The sequence below is a fragment of the Salmo salar genome, chromosome 07 (genome assembly GCF_965601325.2).
Source record: "Salmo salar chromosome 07, fSalSal1, whole genome shotgun sequence".
Lineage (NCBI taxonomy): Eukaryota > Metazoa > Chordata > Actinopteri > Salmoniformes > Salmonidae > Salmo > Salmo salar.
The window spans coordinates 46,694,111-46,718,453 of NC_138297.1; the positions used below are offsets into that span (position 1 = coordinate 46,694,111).

General features: G+C 44.3%; 1 protein-coding gene across 2 annotated transcripts in view; it reads right to left on the bottom strand.

The window, feature by feature from the left end:
* Positions 1 to 12,332, bottom strand: part of LOC106609300 (A-type voltage-gated potassium channel KCND2) — a 164,392-nt gene extending 152,060 nt beyond the window's left edge. Inside the window, exons 1-2 of one of the 2 annotated variants that reach the window (XM_014207964.3) lie at positions 11,544 to 12,332; positions 10,004 to 11,204 (exon numbers count right to left, since the gene is read on the bottom strand). In XM_014207964.3, coding sequence (XP_014063439.1) covers positions 10,004 to 11,115 — 1,112 coding nt within the window. In that variant the 5' untranslated portion in view covers positions 11,116 to 11,204; positions 11,544 to 12,332. The remainder of the gene's footprint in view (positions 1 to 10,003; positions 11,205 to 11,543) is intronic. The other variant, XM_014207965.3, reaches the window with a different exon arrangement.
* Positions 12,333 to 24,343: the final 12,011 nt, after the last annotated feature.

The following is a 24,343-nucleotide window of genomic DNA, read 5'->3' on the forward strand; positions in this document are numbered from 1 at the left end:
CACAAAGGGAATAAGCTAAGGCTCGTTCTCCTCATAGCAAAACAGCCAACACATGATAGCCTAGCCATACACAAATGAAAACAAGGTTGTACAGTAACACAGCTCAGTAGAGGACTATTGACTCTCTGCCTGTCTCCTGTCCATCTCCTACAGCGTGTCTGGGCCACAGAGCCCACCTGTCACCGTCTGTCGCTCTCTGTTTATATTAAGACATAATCAATGGAAGAAGACAAGAGGCCTGGATAAGTGACTGGTTGAAAGGCTGTTTAGTGGAATTCATTAACATACTGTAAGGTACAGTGCATTAGGAAGCAACATCGTGCCTATCTCAATTACTGTCTATGAGTGTAAAAGCTATCGATCACGTGACGACGTTCATTCCTATGTGAATACTCAATAGCGCATCGGGGCCAAATGAAGTCGGTTAAGGTGGTGTTTATGCAAGAGGTGTGTGAAAATACACCAGTTTTAAGGTGTTAGCTAGGTCAATAGCTAGCTTTTTCAGAGAAGCAAACGAAGCTAGCTGTGTTTATGGACGTAACGTAATACAGGAAGTATTGCCAAACTGTATATGCCAATCTGTCAATCAATCTCTTTCCTAAAAACAAACTGTAAATCACCCTCTCCCTGCCACTGAAATCTCCATCCCTCTCTCCCAAAACAACTCTTTATTTCTCCAACTCTTTGTTTCTCTACTCACTTCCCCAAAACAGCAAAATGTTAGCCGTTACCATTTATGATATTATGTCATTGAGATAATTTCCTCATTATACACAACCACCATTATGACACCACCTGACCAACCGTCCAACAGCGCCAAAGCCCGGGCCAAGCTCCATCGGTAAAGGCTGCAGCCTTCCTCAGCAATGTTCTCTACTGTTCTCTCCTCCTCTCTGGGATGAGAAGCCATCCTTTCTACTCCAGCGCGTCTCTAGGTGGCTTCATTAAAGATCCTATCTAAAAGAATCACTTAACCGCCCTATACAAGAGTGTGTGTGTGTGTGTGTGTTGTGTGTGTGTGTGTGTGTGTGTGTGTGTGTGTGTGTGTGTGTGTGTGTGTGTGTGTGTGTGTGTGTGTGTGTGTGTGTGTGTGTGTGTGTGTGTGTGTGTGTGTGTGAGTTAGATCCTAACCCATGCAGCATAACGAATTAATTAAATTAGGCCCATCCTAATCCACTGTTAATAGCATATATAAGCCACCCAGAGAAAGAAGAGAGAGAGGGATGGGGCGTAGAGAGATGGACGACACTGAGCAAGACACCCCAAAGGTAGAGTGAAAAACACCAAGTTTCAAGTTGCATTTGTCGTATGTACGGGATACGCATGTTATACATCATCCAATGAAATGCTTACTTGCAGGTTCCTTCTCGACAACACAACAACAATAAGAAATGTCAAAGATAAGAATACGAACATAAAGTAAATGACAGTAGAATAGAATAAAGATTTTGGCATAAGTATAATACAGGTAGGCACAATTTATAGTACAATATTTCCACGTGTATTGGAGAAGGGGCGGATGGGGGGGAACTGTATAAATGTAGCAATATAATAAGAGTCTGGTAGCAGCAGTTGTGATGTGTGCTAAGGTGCGTAGAATTAGAGCAGTCCACTTCAAGTGTTCAGCAGTCTGATGGCTTGTAGATAGAAACTGTCTCTGAGCCTGTTGGTATCAGACCTCGTGCTTCGATAGCGTCTGCCTGACGGTAAGAGAGAGAACAGCTCCTGGCTGGGGTGAGTGGGGTCCTTGACGATTACCAGGTTTTCTGTTTACATATTACTCATGTAAGTGCAAAACCTAACAAAACTCAATGTTCAGTGAACACTAAACACTTAAAGCTGTTGTACGGGTGTGATTTGCAACAGGCGTGGATGCTATGAGAGGAAATCGATGCCTTTAACACCGATTGTAGCTGCCAACTCAATTTCAAATATGAATCAGAGACAGCACTCACTTGTCTTTGATCGATTCACGTTCTTGCTGGGCTCTGAAATTGCCTCGTTGGACTGGACCTCTCTACATAATTGTCATCACTAACACCGCCACAAAGTCATAATTGTGGCTAAACCCTACCCATTTCTACAATTTCTAACCCTAACCCTAACCTTAACCAAACTGCTAACCTTATGCCTAACCCTAACCTTAAATTAAGACCGAAAAGAGATGTTAGCATGGTTATTGTCTGGCCCTGAATGCCGAACACCAGCCAATCAGAGAAGACAGTGGTAACAACACAACCACCTCTTAACCCAGTTGGCCTGCTCACCTGAAATCTGCTTCCTCTCTCTGTTCCTCTCTGCCGCCCGCCGCGCTGTAACTCGTGCCTGACATCTGAGTGTACTGTATGATTTGATCTGTTTATTAATTCACTTCCTGGATATTAAAAGCATTCTGATGCGGACATGGAGGGGGGGGGGTGAGGAGCATGGGGGAGAGATGGAGACAAAGGGAGTAATAGAGAGGGGGAGAGAGGAAGAGAGGAAAAAAGAGGGAGAGAGAGAGAGACGGGAAAGAGAGGGTGGAGGGACAGAGAGAAGGAGAGAGGGGGAGAGAAATACAGAGAGGGATGAAGAGAGAGAGAGAGAGAGATACATTGATGAATAAACATGTACAGCTACAGAGTTCTGTTCACCCAGAGATGAGGGTCAGTGTGTGTTCCACTGTAGTAGGTAGGTGGACTGTATCACCTGTATAGACAGGGGACTATGCCACGACATGTCAGGTAGTTACAGGAAGTCAAGTAGTTATGCGTGTTGACATACATACTGTGCACACAGCAGAACATCTCTACATCACACACACACACGCAAGAATGCAGACACAATGACATAAACATGACTGACGCACGGTACACACACAGTACACACACGACAAACGTATGCACACTCATGCGCTAATAACGATTGTTTAAATGAGAAAATGGTAAGAAATAAAATAGTGTGAATCATTTATATTTCAAAACCCCCAGTAGGAATGGAAGAAGCAGTCATTATCAGATCCAGGTAAGGAGCATATATTATTTGTTTTTTTCGATTTCAATTATATTCCGTTGTTGTACTGTAGAAATCATTATTAGATGAATGGACAAATCATTAAACACATACACATAAAAGCTAGCTCAAACAGTCTTTATACACTAAAGAAAGGGGGAAAAAAACCTTTCCCAAAAGTAATTGCAGTTTTTTAAATCGATAGATGTCTGAGCACATGCTGCACTGGAATCCAATTTCAAATCCTTAAATCTTTATTTAAACAAACAGCTGGAGAACAAAGTAGTGAAGAATCTAATTGTAATACCCTTCACTCCGGGAACCCTCTATAAATTGATATATGATATGATATGTAATATAATATGATATATGATATAGGATATAACATGCATCAATGATATGGATAGAGTAAGAAAGATGTCTGTGCGTGTTTGACTCCATATAGGAATGAGAGTAGGATTCAACATGACACAGGGACATTAGTCCTAGTGTTACCACAGAGCATTACCATAATTATGTCATTGCAACAATAGTCAAAAGTAAATCATCCTCATCTTCCAATTGCAGTCCACTCCGTTCGGGTACGTGGTCAACTGAACTGTCGCCTCTCCTGTCGTAGTTCAGCCTCTAATTGTCATAGTCCCATGCTGTGACATGGTTGGTCACATGGCGAGAGCGTGTGGCACGTGATGAGCAGAACTGCACATTTGGGCCACCATCTGTGACATAATTGGGCATCTACTCCGTCACGTGACTTTGATAGAATCTGACCATTTCTGACTGATGTTTTCGAAACACTCATTTAGTTAATTCATCTGATTTCTTAGATGAAACACGCACATCCCCGACAACATCTAGCATGGGTTAATCGGAAGTCTTTGTACACCGCCTGCTGGTTTGCTTTCTCAATCTAGCTCAGTAACCTTGTTTCCCAGGTCTAAACCAGTCACCAACCAACCAGCCGTTCAGAGACAACAATCATGAAAACCAGCAGACACTGAAGCCCTCCAGGCCTAAAGTCAACCAGCCCTATATTAAAGGGAAATGTCATTAGAGTCAACCAGCACTATATTAAAGGGAAATGTCATTAGAGTCAACCAGCACTATATTAAAGGGAAATGTCATTAGAGTCAACCAGCACTATATTAAAGGGAAATGTCATTAGAGTCAACCAGCACTATATTAAAGGGAAATGTCACTAGAGTCAACCAGCACTATATTAAAGAGAAATGTCATTAGAGTCAACCAGCACTATATTAAAGGGAAATGTCACTAGAGTCAACCAGCACTATATTAAAGGGAAATGTCACTAGAACCAATCAGCCCTATATTAAAGGGAAATGTCATTAGAGTCAACCAGCACTATATTAAAGGGAAATGTCATTAGAGTCAACCAGCACTATATTAAAGGGAAATATCACTAAAGTCAACCAGCCCTATATTAAAGGGAAATGTCATTAGAGTCAACCAGCACTATATTAAAGGGAAATGTCACTAGAGTCAAACAGCCCTAGAGTCAACCAGCCCTACTGTCACGCCCTGACCTTAGAGATCCTTTAAATTCTCTATTTGGTAGGTCAGGGTGTGACTAGGGTGGGAAATCTATGTTTATATTTCTTTGTTGAGCGAGTATGGTTCCCAATCAGAGGCAGCTGTCTATCGTTGTCTCTAATTGGGGATCATACTTAGGCAGCCCTTTTTCCCACCTTCAGTTGTGGGATCTTGTCTTTTGTGTTGCATGTGTTTGCACTCCTAGCTTTACGTTCGTTGTATTGTTTTTTGGTGGTACATTTAAAATTAAAGAAAATGTACGCCTACCACGCTGCACCTTGGTCTTCATTGAACGACGGATGTAACACCTACAGTATACTGAAGGGAAATATCAACATTTTTCAACTTCATATTCATCATCTCCAGCACCACCCCAACATCAACATATGTGAAAATGGCACGTTTTCTTGTAAAAAAAAGATTGAGGAAGATAAGTGTTTCCAATGACATCATCAACCAATTACTAGACTATTAGCAGGCAAAGCCTACTCAGAATTGGTCAAAATCACATAACACAGATGATGTGATTGGAAAGACTTATCTTCCTCTATATGTTTTACTACAAAACATAAACGCTCCATTTTCACATATGTTGAAGCTGGAGTGGTGCGGGAGATGATGAAGATGAACAATTTTGAAGTTTTCCTTTAACCCTTTAAGCTCTGTTTTCCAGCTGACCACACCAGTTAGTGAGTAACTGGCTCCTCCCAGTGTATGCCTCCTCCCAGGCAGCATACACTGATCCAAAGTCAGCCAGTAATGAGTGCAGCCTGAGTCCGGCTCCATATTGGGCTCGAGACATACAGACCTAGGATCAGTTAGTAAGGGATGTAACCTGAGGCAGTGTCCCTACCAGGCTCCAGATATACTAATGAGAGCCCTGATCATGCCTGTAACCCTTTTGTGACCCCAACAGACTTGACCTCTAACCCCTGCCCCTCCCCATGTGAATACTGAGTTCCTATGAGCTGTAATCCTGACTAGACCCTGGAGACAAATCCTATTCTATATAACCTCCTATTAGAATGAGTCTATGGCCTTGAGTAACATCACGCATAGCCAACCTATACAATGTGTGTAACACCTTCGGCAAGTAACAAACGGTTGTCCATTGAAGCTACAACTCCTCATGGGGCTAGGCATCCCTTGCAGTGAACTGCACAGATCAGAGGGTCCACATTGAGCCCTTGATTAAGGGACAAAGGTGTCTCATTTAGTGAGTCTGCTGACTTCCCTCTCTCTCTCTGTCATTGCCTGTCTTTCACTCTTCCTCTCTCCTCTGTCAGTCTATTAGTGTCTCTCCCTCTCTCCACTCATTCTCGCCTCAGCATCTCCAGTAGCGACAGCTGCTTCAGTAATGGATGCCGTTTGACAGTGAATAAGCCAATTAGAATGGCAGTGATTTAATTGGCCCCGGACAATTTCACTAAATCCACAAACGAGTCAATTAGTGGGACCGTGAGGGGCCGGGGGGGGGGGGGGGGCATGGGACCAGATGCAGGACAAGGGGGTTAAGCTGTGACACTGATTCAAGTTATTCAAGTGTTAGACATTCTAGAACCACCGCGGTTATTATTTGACTTTGCACTTGGCTGGTCGTCTAAGAATATTTGAAAATTTGATTAATTCAAGTTGTTCACCTCCCAATCTTTGATACACACAGACAAAGGCAGAGACAGACACACACACACGCACACACACACACACACACACACACACACACACACACACACACACACACACACACACACACACACACACACACACACACACACACACACACACACACACACACACACACACACACTGTCACGCCCTGACCTGAGAGAGACGTTTTATTTCCTCTATTTTGGTTAGGTCAGGGTGTGATGTGGGGTGGGCAATCTATGTCATGTATTTCTTTGTGTTTGGCCGAGTATGGTTCCTAATCAGGGGCAGCTGTCTATCGTTGTCTCTGATTGGGAATCATACTTAGGCAGCCTTTTCCCCACCTGTATTTGTGGGTAATTATTATTTTCTGTGTGTGTTTTGTGTGCGCCACAGTTGCGTCACTTTCGATTCTGTTTACCTGGTTTTTGTTTTGTTCAGTTTCACTTCAATAAAAGAATGTGGAATTACCGGCATGCTGTGTCTTGGTTATTTTACGATAGGGAATTTGAAGATAGCGAACGTGACACACACTGCCTCTCTTCCCGGTCCGGGGATAGCCAAACCGCGAGAGTCCTGGCCGTACTAACTGGATCACAGGCTGGAAGGAGAATTGGCTGAAATTAGGCCGTAATTCAGTGGACACGCAACTGGATTTGTCTCTGGCTGCGTGTCTGCCTAGGTACAGCATGGACACGCAGTGTACACAGTACAATATGAACCCCTGGGCAACTGCAGCACAGGAGCCAGACGTTATACAGCATGATACTGCAGGTTAGAGACATGCTGGGGATTTGAGAGAGCTAGCAACAGTAAGAGGCTTAGGTATACTTAAGCAATAAGGCCTGAGTGGGTGTGGTGTATGGCCAATATACCACGGCTAAGGGCTGTTCTTACACACGACGCAACGCGGAGTGCCTGGATACAACCCTTAGCAGTTGTGTATTGGCCATATATCACAAACCCCTGAGGTGCCTTACTGCTATTATAAACTGGTTAACAACGTAATAAGAAAAGTACAAATAAATGTTTTGTCATACCTGTGGTATACAGTCTGATATACCATGGCTGTCAGCCAATCAGAATTAAGGGCTCGAACCACCAAGTATATAATGGTGAATTTGGTGCAGCCAGTGATACTGCTAGAGTATATGGGTGCATTGAGCAATGTGGAGTGCTGCAGTGGGCTCATAAAAGACAGCAGTGAGAGAAAACTCATACTGCTCTCTGCTATGCCTTCTTATCTCTCTCTCGCTCTCTCTTGTCTCTCTCTCTCTCTCTCTCTCTCTTGCCACCTTTATCTCACTCCCTCTCTCTTTGCCCTTTCTCCAAATTTCCCTATGACCTTATCCTTCTCTTTTTCTATATTTTTCTCTTTCCCTCCCTCCTCTCTCTTTCACCTGCTTCACTGAGCACACCCTCCCCTCCCCTGCTCCCTGCAGTTCCCAGCCACAGATCCATCCCTGTCTCTGGTCCCCTGGCAAGGTAATGAGACATTAAAGAACGATAGCCTACGTCCGCTTAAGAGCTATGTCCTTGCTCAATCTACCAAAACACTCCTCGCATGCACGTACAAGCACACACACGCACACACGCACACAGACACACACATTTGAGAGAATTGTAAGGATTTTTACAGACATGAGAATCGGACATGTATTTCTTTTAGATAATACGGTCCAGGGCATTTTATCATACACTCGATTCATCCAATGACTTTGTGTGAGGCACTAGACCAATGCAATACAATAGAAACAGATGACTGGGCGTTCATACTCTCAAACAAAGGCTAATGCAGCTGTGTAGTCACCACCTGTCAAGCCCTGAGCACAGTAAACACAGACTGGCCTCAGATACTGCCATCGCCCACACCAGCGCACAGACACACACACTGGCACTGCAGCCAGAAACACACAACACACAGTAACCAGCTGATTGACACATCGGCAAAACAAAGAGGTGAGGCTTCTATTATGAGCAAACAGAATGGTTTCTGGTTGGGGATGAGAGCTTGGCTGTGTATCAGTGAGGTTAGTGCGTGCATGTGTGCGTGTGTGCGCGTGTGTGTGTGTGTGTGTGTGTGTGTGTGTGTGTGTGTGTGTGTGTGTGTGTGTGTGTGTGTGTGTGTGTGTGTCTGTGTGTGTGTGTGTGTGTCTGTGTGTGTGTGTGTGTGTCTGTGTGTGAGAGAGAGAAGGTGAGAGAAGGTTGCTTTTCTTCACTGAGTTTCTTTGTCTTAGGCCTAGTTCATTAACAGAAAGGCCAAGACACTCACACACACACAGAAAGAACAAGCCACTCCTACTGCGTCAGCCATTAGCTCAGTGGTGAGTGTGAACCAGTAATTGCATTTTGTTATTGATATCATCCAATCTGACTACACAAATTACACACAAAGAGGTGTGGCAATCTATTCCTCTACCTCTTTCTCTTAGCCACTATTTTCTCTCCATCCCTTCCCTTCTACACATGCAATTAGAGAATAAAGTAATCAGAACACAACAGGCCTTCCAATCAAATTCATTGAGAGACTCATATAGACAAACTGTCAGCCAGTAGGCTCAATAATGAACAAAACAAACCAATCAAATAGAGAAATACCAGCTCTTGACCTATGAGTAATTGAGCTTTGTGAAATCCATCATGTTAACTATGACGCTGCCACTCCACGTTTGTGTTCATGAGCCGAATGGACTTCAACCGCGCTGTGATCAAAACGTCAGACGTGGGTTTTAGCGCTCCATTTGATTACCACTTTAGAGGCTGATTCACACCCGTGAACTGTTGGCAAGGAAAGGAACGGCAATGCAAGAGCACGCAATACTGAAGAGAGCCGCAGCGCTTCGTTTCAGCACCATGGAGAGCGCACAGTACTGCACTATGCTTGCTGCTCCGCTTCAGCACCGCGGAGAGCGCAATGCAACTGCTATGCTTGCGGCTCTGATTCCCCACAGCGCGCCACTCACTTTTTCAACACCATGGAGAGCGCACAATAGGCTACTACTGCACAGCGCAGGTGGGAGAAACCGGCAAAGGCATCAATGAACCGTAGCCCCAGGACTCATATGAATGAATGGGTGTACACATTAACAGCAACACGGTGACATAATATGCCTCTTGCACAGGTTAGACTGCAGCTCTGCAGCCACTTTTCAAACTGAGTATGGCTAAATTGAATCAACTGTAAGCTAAATAAGAGAGGAGCAACCAGAAGAGAATATAAGACCACTGTGCGTGTGTGTGTGTGTGTGTGTGTGTGTGTGTGTGTGTGTGTGTGTGTGTGTGTGTGTGTGTGTGTGTGTGTGTGTGTGTGTGTGTGTGTGTGTGTGTGTGTTTGTGTGGGGGGGGCAGAGAGCGAGAGAGATATGCTGTGTGAGAGAAATCTATTGCAGTATATTCTGATTTAAATTGTAACTCTTGTCATTGATCTATCTCTCTGCTCCTCCCATGTTTTCTATTTATAGCTCTCTTCATTTGACTGTGTTGAAGAGGTGTGAATCTTAATGATGAGAACTGCTGCAGTGGTTAGGATATGATGACATCACAGGCCTACAGCTTGGCCTCTGAGGCCTTTGAATGTGAATGCTGTGTGAATGCCCTGAACCGTTCATTTGAGGGTGCTTCATGTAAATGAAGGATTTAGGCAGGCCTCTGAGACATTTACCCAACTTTCCATTCACACTGCAGCTGCATAGAGAGAACACACTCAAAGGAGAGAACAACAGCAAACATATGCTGCTGATTTAGGGTCGAAAACACACCTCCTGAGCATTTGATCACACATCTGCACTGTATGGTAAACTGGATCGGCACCTACCCCAGAGTTGTCATGGTGACGATGGTGTACCAGAAGGCTGCTGGGATGCTGGTGAACTTGCTGGCTGAGGAGCCCTTCTCGGCATAGAACATGACAGTGGCGAAGATGATGATGGCCATGGTGAGGGAGAAGAGCAGGAAGCCCAGCTCCGAGGCGCAGCTCTTCAGCGTGTAGCCCAGGATGCGCAGTCCCGCAGAGTGGCGGGAGAATTTGAAAATCCTGAAAACCCGGAAGACCCTCAGGGTGACGAAGGCCCCGCTGACGTCCTCGTTGTCCGTCATGACCAGGCCGATGTAGTAGGGCATAATGGCCACCACATCGATGACGCTCATCACGCTCTTGATGAAGTTCCAGCGACTGGGCGCCGCCATTAGACGCAACAGGTACTCCACGGTGAAGATCATGACGCAGGCCGTATCCAGACAGAAAAATGCCAAGGCATACCGCTCCCCGCACGACACCTGTTTGACCCGATTTGGCAAAGTCCCGCACGGGACCGTCTCCACCACGTTGGCCATCACGGAAACAGCAATGAAGAAGCCGGTGACGTAATAAAACACCAGGGCCATGGTGCTCGTGTGGGGGTTCTCGAAGGCCCGCCACATGGTTTCTCGGAATGTCATATCCGGCGGGACCATATCGTTCTGGTTCTCGCTGTCCTCGTCATCCTGGATCCTCTCCTGGTTCTCCCGCCGCCGGTCCTTGTACTCTTCATAGCAGCAGTCCCCTATGATCTCCGGTATGATCCCAAAGAAGGCCAGCTCCTCATCGTAGGCCGAGATGCACTCCTGGCGCGGGTAGTGCAGCTTCCCAGTACGATAGAAGTTCAGAATGTGTCTGAAAATATCCGGATCACGGTCGAAAAAGTATTCGTTTGTCTCCTCGTGGAAGAAGAATTCCCGCTCCGTGCTGCCCAGTAATGTGTCCGGGTACCGCTCCAATGTATTCCGCCACGTCTGGAACTTCTGACCGCTGACATTGAGCAAGATGAGCCCGTCCTGTTTTCGCCGGTTGTCAGGTGGGGGCGTCGGCATGGGCGCACTGGCTACCGGCATCCATCCTATAGCAGCCGCCCGGGCGAATGGTAACCACGCCGCCACTCCCGCTGCCATGGTGACCCACTGTATGCGACCCGGTCCCGGTGAAGAGCTCTCTACGCTCCGGTGGGCGATCACAGAACCACAGCGCGGCGAGAGGACATCTGGAGAGGCAGGAAAACAACCCAAGCATTAGCCTAATCATAGGGCTACACTTGAACAAATCATGCATGGCTGAAATGAATATATCGTCCAGTTGCTGTTCATTTGGTTTCCTTCTGAAACTCAATAAATAATCACATCTAAATGCATTGCACAGACATGTCCCATGTATACCCCTACTGTCGTCGATAGTGAATGTAAAGCGTGAGAGCGAGCAGTCAATGTTTCTATTATCAGTGACTCCACCGAACCAATATTTAGCAGTATAACATACATGATTCAACGGCAATAGTCTGGAAATTGAAAGCACATACAACAAACTAATAATGTAGCCTACTCACCTCTGCGTAAAAGCGACTGGTTTGACAAATAAAGCTTTCCGTTCTATTTCTAATATAAAACAATCCTCTCTGCACACAAAAGTATGCAGAATATTCTCCCCTTGGCAAAGGGGTGGAAACGAACCAGCAACAAGTTCAAAACGGGAGTAATTCCGTGCTCCAAACACCGGGAAAGACTTGGATCCAGTTGTACAAGAACATTCTCGAGCTCTTTATCTAGCCAAACAACACCCTGAAGATCAGCTCGGGCCTCCGGCGTCTTTATCCCTCCTAGAGCTCGAGCTCTTCAAGAAAAGCGCGACTGTGATCCACTTCGGAGACCAATGACTGTATGGGCCGAGTCCACACCTACAACTGTGCTCTGTGTTCGCAGCTGAATCGCGAAAGGACATAAAATCATACACACACACACACACACTGACACACACGCGCTCACCACAGACACACACAAATAAACAATTGTGCCACCACCATATCCACAAGCTGCCGCTCCAGCTCAAAATGTCACCAGCGGAGGCAACCGTTGAATAATTATATAATAACCACTAGCGAGAGAAGGGGAATCAATAACCGAATTCGCGGAATCGTTTAAGGAGAGCAACAAATGGGAGTGTGGAAGTTGTTGGCTCGGCTGCTTCTCCTCTCCGCCACTCTCACTGCTGTGCAGCAGCGCGGAAGACCCAAGTTCATCTCCCCAGTTCGCTGGGGGCGTGTCACGCGCTCCGGGCATCCTTTAACTTCTGTGTAATCAAATGGAGCACTCCTCCTTGATGCCTTGCGGATACCCCGTCATGCACGACCGTGTCATCATTAACCAAATATCTTTCTGAAACGGACACCGTACAGGCGGTCAGTCCCGGAGGCAGTGTGAAATTATACCACACCGTACTGGCAGAGTAGTATCACATCAAAGCAATAGCCTGCAGTACGTTGTGCATAAAATGAGCTTGGACTGAAAGTGTATTTGCGGTGGTTGCTAATACAGGCCGTTGTTGCAGCCTCCTTGTCTCTGGGTCACTGTCACTGACGCTCAGCCGGAGCACCGCTAGACGGAGACAGTTTTCAGGTGAGAGGGGAGCCCACGGAGCCGAGGGCGGAGTGGAGCTCACCGCAGTCGGGTCATCTGTTCTCCCCTCAGCTCTCAGCAGATGTCCTCGGAGACTTTATAGACGTCATCAACGTGATGGATGTATGTCATTGTCTAGCGCAGTGAGCATTGACCCCCCACCCGACAGCACTCATCCCTGGAGAAGCCACTCAAACTCCCGAGGAGAATCTGTAAGGCGGCATGTAGCCTAGCGATGTGCCCTTGAGCAAGGCACTTAACCATACTTTGCTCCAGGGGTGCAGTACTACTATGGTTGACCCTGTAAAACAACACATGATGTATGTGACAGTAAAACCGTCTCTTTAGTCCACTGGGGCCCTTTAAGGTCAGGCAGGCCACTCCATAGTAATCTTTCATTACTATAATAAGCCCGTCTGTGTTGAAGTAATTGACACAAATGAGTTATGCTTCAACCCTGGGATACATATTATTATTCCATAAAGACCTACATGTATATTGCTCATCACCGACTCCACGGGCGGCCCCCTCGTTGAAAGGGAAACATGGACATCATTGGACCAAAGGAGGGCACGCAGTGGGTGATATCGCGTGCCATGCATTCCAAGGTTGGAATCATGTTGGCACTTGCATAATAAAATGGGCACACAGGTTTGACCTGAACCCGATAGTGAAATAACTTAATGTATTGCCATCCTCGATGCAGCGCATGCACACTAAAATGACTTGGTGATACTGACATGGCATTGCTCATTCATTTCCTGTTTTCAGTCGTGCAGAGCGGGTATTTGGTTCTGTTGGTAATAGGGTCATAGACAAAACATCCACATCAAATTAAAAAACTATATTTATCAAATAACATGGAAAACATGCTATCATCCAGATATGTGGTGCTTACCAGTATTGCCTTAGACCTACTCTCACTACTTACCGCTACCCTCAATGCAACTGTAACTTAAGCCTCTGAAAACGAAAATGGCGACAGTCACCCAAATACAGTGGCGTGTATTCATGGATGCCAAGAAAAGCAAAAAAAAATACAAAAAAAAAGAATAAGTAAATTTAAAAAAAGATGTATATTTCGTCTCTCTGTGTTTCATAATTTTCCTTCAGTTCGCAAGAGGCTGAACGTATCTCACACGAGAAAGCATCCGAGTGAGCGAAACAGCGCCCCTATGTCTCTCTACGTGTAGGCCATCTATCTGATGCTGTCTGGTCTAAACGGGTATGACGTTGTTGCCGCCCGTACTGTAGCATGGAATGCAAAGGAAGTCAGCGAGCATTTGGCCTCCCTTTATAAAAAAAAGTATAATAAATTTGCCAATCAGCATTGAGCTAAACTGAGCGAGCTCAACTGTGAATGGTCCTGGCGCACCCAAAAAAGTGTAATGGGAAGCCAGCTTGGATTTTGGCGTTAGTCCTGTCAAATCCCATTGAGAGCCACGTCATTGACAGAAACAACTTACATTGTTGCATCTCGTTGTGTTGCTGTCCTCTGGTGGCTAGCTAGCTAGCTAAAATTGTCCCCAGATGGAGATAGGGATGTGGACTTGTGGTTTTACTTAATTCTCTGTACTGGCCAATGATTATAATGGTGATTCTGATCGAACCATTAATTCATACATTGTGCCTCTGGCCTGAGAGGATGGAAGTTCAATATGTAGCTAGATGCAGAAGGCTAATGTTAACTATCTAACATTGCCCATTAATGGAAGTTAGGCTAGTGAACAATAATTTTTGCCAGATAGCCTAGGACAACCAAAAATAAAAGTGTGCACTGTATTTACAGAGTGATAGACCATTTCATCAACATGAAAGAGAGGAGGATGGCATTGTCATTTCTTTACAAGTAGGGTGAGTCAACATGTTTTTCTACTTGATGAACGTTCACACACGCACGCACGCACGCACGCACGCACGCACGCACGCACGCACGCACACACACACACACACACACACACACAAACACACACACACACACACACACACACACACACACACACACACACACACACACACACACACACAGAGAGAAGTCAGAACCATGGACAGCCACATCCTATTTACAATACATTGATTGAACTAAATCGTTTTTGGTATCTTTTAGTTGTCACTGTATTAGACTGGTTGAAATGGTGCTGGAATAGTGGAGGCAGCTCCTGTTTTCTTTGTGAGTTGCGTTATCTCTCTGTGGTTCTAAATCAATAGTTGTTAAGTTGTCCGAAAATGTTGGAAAGATTAACTTGCTTGACTATGCAGTAGGTCTGTCTGTTACATGCAATGAGCTTTGTGGACTTCACCGGACAGAGGTTGCTATCCGGTTTTTTGATGAAACAAAGGTGTGGTTGAATTTGTTCTGCCACTGTGTCTTATTGTCTCGGCCTTTAGGCATATGAAGTAATAGGTTATAGAGCAAACAACGCAATTATCACAACACATAGGTTGTAAAATTATAAAAAAAAAAAAAAATTGGGGGGGGGGGGGCTTGCCTACCCCAGTGATTTTACCCACGCAACACTATTGCCAAAATGCTCCCCACACCACGCTGGACTGAGGCTCTCTCGCACCCCCTTTGCCAAGCTTACTTAGCTCGCCAGCCAGAACCCCTCTGGTTCTACAAAACGGTATGTGTCTCACGTTTTGAAAATATATGAGAGAGAGAGAGAGAGAGAGAGAGAGAGAGAGAGAGAGGAAATTATTTAGTAGCCCTGGCTGTGCAGATATTGTGCTAAGTGGAATCCAAATGGACCTTGGAGAGCACAACAAATGTATTTGGCTACTGCAAAAGCCACAGAAGGACAGTGGGATAGGCAAGCCTCTAACTCCCTGTTTAATAGGCTACGTTTCTCACAGCCCAACAATGATACAGACCTAAACCTAAGAAGAAAAGACTATACTTCCACAGTAATGAAAAGCATCTTTAGTTGACTTTAACCATAGTTGTAACATGATTTTTAGAGAGCAGTTTTATTCCAGTAATGTTGATTGTCAGAGGGAATAGAAAAAGGGGGATATAAATTGATAGCAAATGAAAATGAATCAAAACCACTAAACTGACATAATCTAGCCTACAGATACATGGAACATTAGATTTCTTTTGTTGAAGCTCGAACAAAAATACACATGAATTCTATGGAAACCATATGACCCACCCACTACCCACCATGCTACCATACTTGTGAATAGACTCACTAATGATATGCTCTATGTCTGAGGTGAGATGACCATGTTCTAGTGACATTAACCACGTTTTAACCCTTTACTACTGACATACAACAATCCAGCCCAGTGTTTTGCGTCAGCATTACGGTGATTTAGTGGTGCTTTAGTGGTTAAGAGGATCGCTGTTCTGTGTGGTTATGATGCTGTGAAGCTGTGAAGCGCTGTCTGTCGTCACCATGGTTACTGGCATGAAGCTATTTTGGACCCATGGGCTGTGTCTTTTGAGCTGTCTATGCCATAGAAATAGAATGAATAGAACAGACTTGGAAGCTCTGGTAAATGTATGGGTACAGTTGCAATGGCTGCCTGGGATTGTGATGCAATCATTTCCATGGTGATGTAGAATGTTCATTCAAATGATGTTAACTGATGTGGCTCATGCAATGGAATGTATTTCTGTAATGTCAGTTGACTTGATTTAACAAAGCACAATACAGATTGATAAGTACACTTCCTGCTTTGCTCTTATGGGTACACTCGCAATGGCCGCCAGTCCACCCATTATGCCGTCATTGACTTGAATGGGGACGCCCGTTCTATTCATTCTATTTCTATGGTCCATACACTGTACATGCTGGATGCGTTCGTAAATTCACTCTGGCTAATACTCCAACTTCAGAGCACTCTCGTCTGAGTATGTCAGAGTGATCAGAGACACACAAACAGCCCAGAGGAGAAACCAGAAATCAATGGTTCAGCCTGTGTGTCTACTGTGCTGTGTTCTTTTTGGGGGAGGGGTGGAGAAAGGGGGAAAGTTGCAAGTGTATCTGCATGAGCAGCAGCAGTTGTGTGTACAGTTGAAGTCGGAAGTTTTCATACACCTTAGCCAAATACATTTAAAATTCAGTTTTTCACAATTTCTGACAATCCTAGTAAAAATTCCCTGCCTTAGGTCAGTTAGGATCATCACTTTATTTTAAGAATGTGAAATGTCAGAATAATAGTAGAGAGAGTTATTTATTTCAGCTTTTATTTCTTTCACCACATTCCCAGTGGGTCAGACGTTTACATACAATCAATTAGTATTTGGTTGCATTGCCTTTAAATTGTTTAACTTGGGTCAAACACTTCAGGTAGCCTTCCACAAGCTTCCAACAATAAGTTGGGTGAATTTTGGCCCATTCCTCCTGACAGAGCTGGTGTAACTGAGTCAGGTTTGTAGGCCTCCTTGCTCGCACACACTTTTTCAGTTCTGCCCACACATTTTCTATAGGATTGAGGTCAGGGCTTTGTGATGGCCATTCCAATACCTTAACTTTGTTGCCCTTAAGCCATCTTGTCACAACTTGGAAGTATGTTTGGGGTCATTGTCCATTTGGAAGACCCATTTGCGACCAAGCTTTAACTTCCTGATTGATGTCTTGAGATGTTGCTTCAATATATCCACATCATTTTCCTTCCTCATGAAGCCATCTATTTTGTGAAGTGCACCAGTCCATCCTGCAGCAAAGCACCCCCACAACATGATGCTGCCATCCCTGTGCTTCATGGTTGGGATGGTGTTTTTCGGGTTGCAAGCCTCCCCCTTTTTCCTCCAAACATAATGATGGTCATTATGGCCAAACAGTTCTATTTTTGTTTCATCAGACCAGAGGACATTTCTCCAAAAAGTAAGATCTTTGTCCCTATGTGCAGTTGCAACCCCTAGTCTGTATTTTTTATGCCGGTTTTGGAGCAGTGGTTTCCTCCTTGCTGAGCAGCCTTTCAGGTTATGTCGATATAGGACTCATTTTACTGTGGATATAGATACTTTTGTACCTGTTTCCTCCAGCATCTTCACAAGGTCCTTTGCTGTTGTTCTGGGATTGATTTGCACTTATTGCACCAAAGTACGTTCATCTCTAGGAGACAGAACGGGTCTCCTTCCTGAGCGGTATGATGGCTGCGTGGTCCCATGGTGTTTATACTTGCGTATTATTGTTTGCACAGATGAACGTGGTACCTTCAGGCGTTTGGAAATTGCTCCCAAGGATGAACCAGACTTGTGGATGTCTACAATTGTTTTTCTCAGGTCTTGGCTGATTTCTTTTGACTTTCCCATGATGTCAAGCAAAGAGGCACTGAGTTTGAAGGTAGGCCTTGAAATACATCCACAGGTACACCTTCAATTGACTCAAAGGATGTCAATTAGCCTATCAGAAGCTTCATAAGCCATGACATTGTTTTCTGGAATTTTACAAGCTGTTTAAAGGCACAGTCAATTTAGTGTATGTAAACTTCTGACCCACTGGAATTGTGATCAGTGAATTATAAGTGAAATAATCTGTCTGTTAACAATTGTTGGAAAGATTACTTGTGTCATCCACAAAGTAGATGTCCTAACCGACTTGCCAAAACTATAGTTTGTTAACAAGAAATTTGTGGTGTGGTTGAAAAACGAGTTTTAATGACTTCAATCTAAGTAGGTGTATGTAAACTTCCGACTTCAACTGTATTTACTTAGTGTACGTATGTAGTTGTCTGTGTGTGGCCACTGTGGGTATTAATCAATAGCATGTACTCTAAGATTGATGGCCATCTCTGGGGAGCCTTAAAGTGTGTGTGTGTGTGTGTGTGTGGGACACACACACACACACACACACACACACACACACACACACACACACACACACACACACCAAAGCAGTGTGTCTGTGCCTGTGTGTGTGTGTTTGCTGAAGGTGGGCTAAGGAGAGAAAGGAAAAAGCGAATAACAAATGGCCAAACTGTCTGTGTGGCCTTGAGACTGATTGATGAGGCTGTAAAGGGGTCAAAGGGTCCTCACATTTCAATGCTTACCTTCTGTGTGACCCATGGGTGTCCATACAGGTGCCTGTGAAACAGGTCCTTAGATTCCCTATAGTATGAGGGAGTTAAGTGTATAGATCAGCCATAGGAAATATTAATCTAAAGGATGGTAGAGAAAAAACAGAAAAGAAAACGGACCACAATGGAAATAAGTCATTGACTTTATTTTGTTATCCCTGTCGGTATGTACTGTGAGTAAAAAAACAATCAATCAATCAAAGACAAGGTATAGTTGATGACCATTTATGACCATTAACAACACTGTGTTAACAACCCTCCAGACGAGCTTCAATGCCATACAACTCTCCTTCCGTGGCCTCCAACTGCTCTTAAATGCAAGTAAAACTAAATGCATGCTCTTCAACCAATCGCTGCCTGCACCTGCCCGCCCGTCCAGCATCACTACTCTGGACGGTTCTGACTTAGAATATGTGGACAACTACAAATATCTAGGTGTCTGGTTAGACTGCAAGCTCTCCTTCCAGACTCACATCAAACATCTCCAATCCAAAGTTAAATCTAGAATTGGCTTCCTATTTCGCAACAAAGCATCCTTCACTCATGCTGCCAAACATACCCTCATAAAACCGACCATCCTACCGATCCTCGACTTCGGCGATGTCATTTACAAAATAGCCTCCAATACCCTACTCAGCAAACTGGATGCAGTCTATCACAGTGCCATCCGTTTTGTCACCAAAGCCCCATATACTACCCACCACTGCAACCTGTACACTCTCGTTGGCTGGCCCTCGCTTCATCTTTGTCGCCAAACCCACTGGCTCCAGGTCATCTACAAGGCCCTGCTAGGTAAAGTCCCCCCTTATCTCCGCTCACTGGTCACCATAGCAGCACCCAGCTGTAGCACGCGCTCCAGCAGGTATATCTCTCTGGTCACCCCCAAAGCCAATTCCTCCTTTGGCCGTCTGTCCTTCCAGTTCTCCGCTGTCAATGACTGGAAAGAACTACAAACATCTCTGAAACTGGAAACACTCCCTCACTAGCTTTAAGCACCAGCTGTCAGAGCAGCTCACAGATCACTGAACCTGTACATAGCCCATCTGTATTTATTTATTTTGCTCCTTTGCACCCCATTATTTCTATTTCTACGTTGCACTTTCTCCACTGCAAATCTACCATTCCAGTGTTTTACTTGCTATATTGTATGTACTTTGCCACCATGGCCTTTTTTGCCTTTACCTCCCTGACCTCACCTCATTTGCTCACATTGTATATAGACTTATTTTTCTACTGTATTATTGACTGTATGTTTGTTTTACTCCATGTGTAACTCTGTGTTGTTGTATGTGTCGAACTGCTTTGCTTTATCTTGGCCAGATCGCAATTGTAAATGAGAACTTGTTCTCAACTTGCCTACCTGGTTAAATAAAGGTGAAATAAAAAAATAAAAAAATAACAATAATGGACTAGTGATTCTGGTGGTACAGTGGTAAATGTGTAGCCTAGTATCTACTATGTGTAGTGATATTATTTTCCTGGCAGGGCCAAGGTAGTTGATACCAAAATATCTTATCTCTTATTTCCTCAGTGCTGCAGACATCCTTTTTACAGTACACATTCAATTCCTCTCCGTTTAAAAAAACATTCCCTCAGCTTCACTCACTGTATTAAAAAAAAACACTTACACCAATAATAATCCAGCACAGCAAAGCAAAACACATATCAAGAGTCTCTCTGTATCAAGCATTGTGATATCGATGACAAGTTGTAATTTGGAACATTTGGAGAGCTAGCCTGGTTCCAGATCGGTTTGTACTGCCTTGCCAGCATGTCATGACAATGACCATACACGAGCTGACAAGACAGGCTATTGCAGAGCCATTCCAGGCTATGTATGAGTATATGAGCGGAAGAGAAAGCCTTGTAGCGGCGCAGCACTTCCTGGATTACACCTCAGACTCTGGGTCAAATTAACCACATGACAGACACTTCCCGTGGTGACTCCATTCCCGTAATAACGCTATTACTCACTGCTGACATGGGCCGCTCTCAGAGGGAACGCATTGGCAACCCGCTTCCATCTGCCTCTGTCATGTCGATCACTTACGTCCGGCCCTATAAGTTGACAACACCAATGGTAGCGGGTTCTGTCGTTGACGCCATTTCCACTCTGAAGCAAAGGAAATGTAAAGGGGGAGGCCAGCAGAATGCTATGGGGAACATGTTTAGGTACAATTCAGTCATTTTCTCTTGAACTCAATTAAAAGGACATAACATCCCTTCTCACATATTAGAAATCCTCCCACGGAAATTAGGCTATAGGGCTATGGGTCAAGATCTCCACTGCTGGACTGAAACAGACACCCCCCCCCGTTCACTGATGGGACATAATGGTGCAGAAAGTTCACTCTGGGGTTTATTAAGATGCAGTTGAGCCCTTTAATTGTGGCCACATTAAGTGTGATGGAGTGATCATAAAGGAAATGACATGTTTGGCAGAGGACAGTGGGCTCGTTTGGATGGAAGGAGAGGATTGTGGATGTTAAGCACTCCCTGGCCACAGGCTTCAGTCTGCTGAACAGTACCGACCTGGGGAATCTGGCTGTTATGATGATGGGCAGTTGGATGGGGTGCTTGGTGTAGATGGGGTTCAATTATTGCAGTGCCCTGGCCTGGTCCAGCCTGGCTTTGCAATTGATCATTTGATTGGGGAAGTGTTAAGATAGATGACCCGGCAGCCTAATTAGTTGGTTCTGGAGTAGCACCAGTTGAGTCTGAAAAATTATGAAAATAGCTGACAAAAATGTCATTTGAAAAAATAAACATACTTACCTATATAGCAATAACTCTACTTTAGTAGGGCTACAAAAGGCAAAAAGCCTATTGAGTGTCAATAGAATAAACTCATATCACTCAGTATATCTGACAGCTGGTAACTTTCTGTTACCTCACCAACAGTTCTTTCTGAATGAGGAGAAAGGGCATCCTAAAGGACCTACCTTCACCTGGCATAACTCTTTGGTGAATTCTCATTTGGCAATGCTATTGCACATTACATATCAATGTTCAAATATCTTCACGTTACTGAAAACAAAGTCATAATATGCATAAACATTTGCGTTTCAAATCAACTCTGAAAACAACCCCTAAACGGGAGAAACCAAATTGATAGGCGCTTAACCTTTGCCTAAAGCCGTGAATTTACCGCCGCACGTTTAGCCAGGAGTTCATAGCAGTGATGGGAAGTACGGCACTTTTTCCTGACTAATATATTGACAAATTGTATTAATTTGACTCAGTAATGCCCAGAGCTCGTAGTATGGACATATTTTTTATTCAACATTCGACTATAAAATTCGCACATCATATAATGAAAACTTGGAGCAACTAACAAGTAACATAAACACACCTGGAATGTCAAAATTGCAAGGCTTGTATTGAGTAATGGCAATGATTATATAGAGGTGCATATCACAGAGCTATGGGACTTCTATTCGGCGTTAGCGTTTCCATGTTGTGATGTGCCTCTTCAATTCGAGAGTTGAGCTTTTTACTATGAGGAGCAAATCATGTAGAATACTATAGTATGAGTCATAATATCCATAAAAGCTAGCAGTTAAACAGGGAAATGGTTTCAATCGCTTTTCCAACATTCATTTTCCCCATAAAGGATTTTAGAAACATTTAAAACAAGGGCTGTGTTTCAGGTAGGCTTACCCTGGTGTGGCATTTTGATAACTGTGTAAATCTCTCTAGGACAAAGTGACTTTTAGCAATATATTCGCCTGTATTTAACCCCTCCAAAATAAAAAGCTAATTAACTGCTAATGTGGCTATGATAAAGAACTACAGATGCCATGATGATCTGGACAAGACTGCTGAATCGAGGCAAAGCTAAGAATCTCTGGATTAACTATCTAATGTTAGCTACATTTAGTAATGAATAAATTGGCTACATTTCTTTAAATTGACAATTCTGTGAATTTGTGCAAGTTTTAAATTGGCACAATACCTGTTCGCAAAGGTGTCAGCTAGAGTTGACGTGCAAGAGCTTGCAGGAATTTGTAGACTCTCATGATGTCTACTTAGATGCTAATTAGCATTTTCGATTCTGAGAGTAAAAAGAGAGCCGAATATATTGATAAAAGTCACCTTGCCAGAGAGAGATCTACATAGTTATCAAAACGTCACGCTATTGTAAGCCTACACAAAACACACCCTTTACTTTAAGTGTTTCTAAAATTCTCTATGAGAAAAATGGATGGTGGAAAAACGATTGGAACCATTTCCTTGTTTGACCGCTAGGTTTTACGGGTATTATGACACCTCCACTGTGGGGCTCTATACAGTCACAAAGGTAGGAGAAGCAGTGTCTGTCAATCATAAGCTCTGCCCCTACACCTCAATCCACAAAATCTTCACTTGTTCTTATTTACTTTTATTAAGGTACCCAATGAGGGAACAGTATCTGGCTTTGTCCAAAGACCGCAGTTACCAAGTTAAACACATAATATTTGGTGGCATTATCAGCAAGCAGTAATTGTAACCATAACATAACTTTCTATTGTGCCAACAACAGGCAGCTAGCTATTCCTGTGGCTGCAAACCGTTGTTGTTGATCCAGAAGACATCCCTCTCTGTTTTAATTTGACTTTTAATGGGGCTGCAACAGGGATACACTGGGCAGTGGACCAAACCAATAGTCTGCAACTGCATTTCCAATGTCAGCTTTGCTAGAGCAGAATAAGATATGTCAATATTGACTTCAAAAATAATATAGCATCATATATAGCAATATAGCAAAACGAATTCAGAACTAAAACATTAACCTCCGAGAAACCTCTTGACCCAGTACAATCTAAGAACACTGCTGTTTCAAAATATAATACTCCTGTTAAAACACATACAGTAGTCTACTCTGCCAATACCTTTAGTAAGCCAAGATGGCTTAGCAGTCCAACGTCTGTTGTCTTGTCCCGTCCAGTCCCATGTATATTTATTTTTCTTCGTATATATTTCGTATATATTTTTTATTATAAAAAAAAAATCACAATTCTCATCTACGGACTGAACATCCTCTCCTGCAACCCACCTCACCCAATGTGGTACGGATCTGCTATTTCTTTACACTTTAGAACCAGAACCCCCATCAGAAGCTAGCCAGCTAACTAGCTACTAGCTAGCTAGTAGTCAGTTAGCCACTGCTAGCAGTCATCACCGTTAACTCGGACATCAGCCAGCCTCAGCCTGGTCAATTCCTGCCAGTCTGCACAGCGCGATATCAACCCAGAGCATATCGGACTGCTTTTTCTCTACCACATCTCTGGATTCGTACCACAAGCTCTGAACCTTTACACTAGATCATCGCAGCTAGCTAGCTGCTATCCGAGTGGTTACTCCTGGCTAACGTCTCTGTCCCGAAGCAAGCACCAATTAGCCTGGAGCTAGCCTCGAGCTAGGCCCATCTCCTGGCTGGCTGAAGAGGTCCATCAGCCAATTTCTTGGGCTACAATACCTATTTTGCTAATTGGCCTGGACCCTTTTACTGCCGACACGGAGCCCCACCGAGCCATCACAACTGGTCTGCCGACGTAACCGTCCGAGGGGGTTTCAACAGGCTCTTCTGTCGAAACGCCCCCCGAAGGCCATTCTGCTAACCTGCTAGCCCCTGCCCGCTAGCTGTCTGAATCGCCATGCCTCCAGCTCGCCTACCTACTCACTGGACCCTATCATCACTCGGCTACACATGCCTCTCCCTAATGCC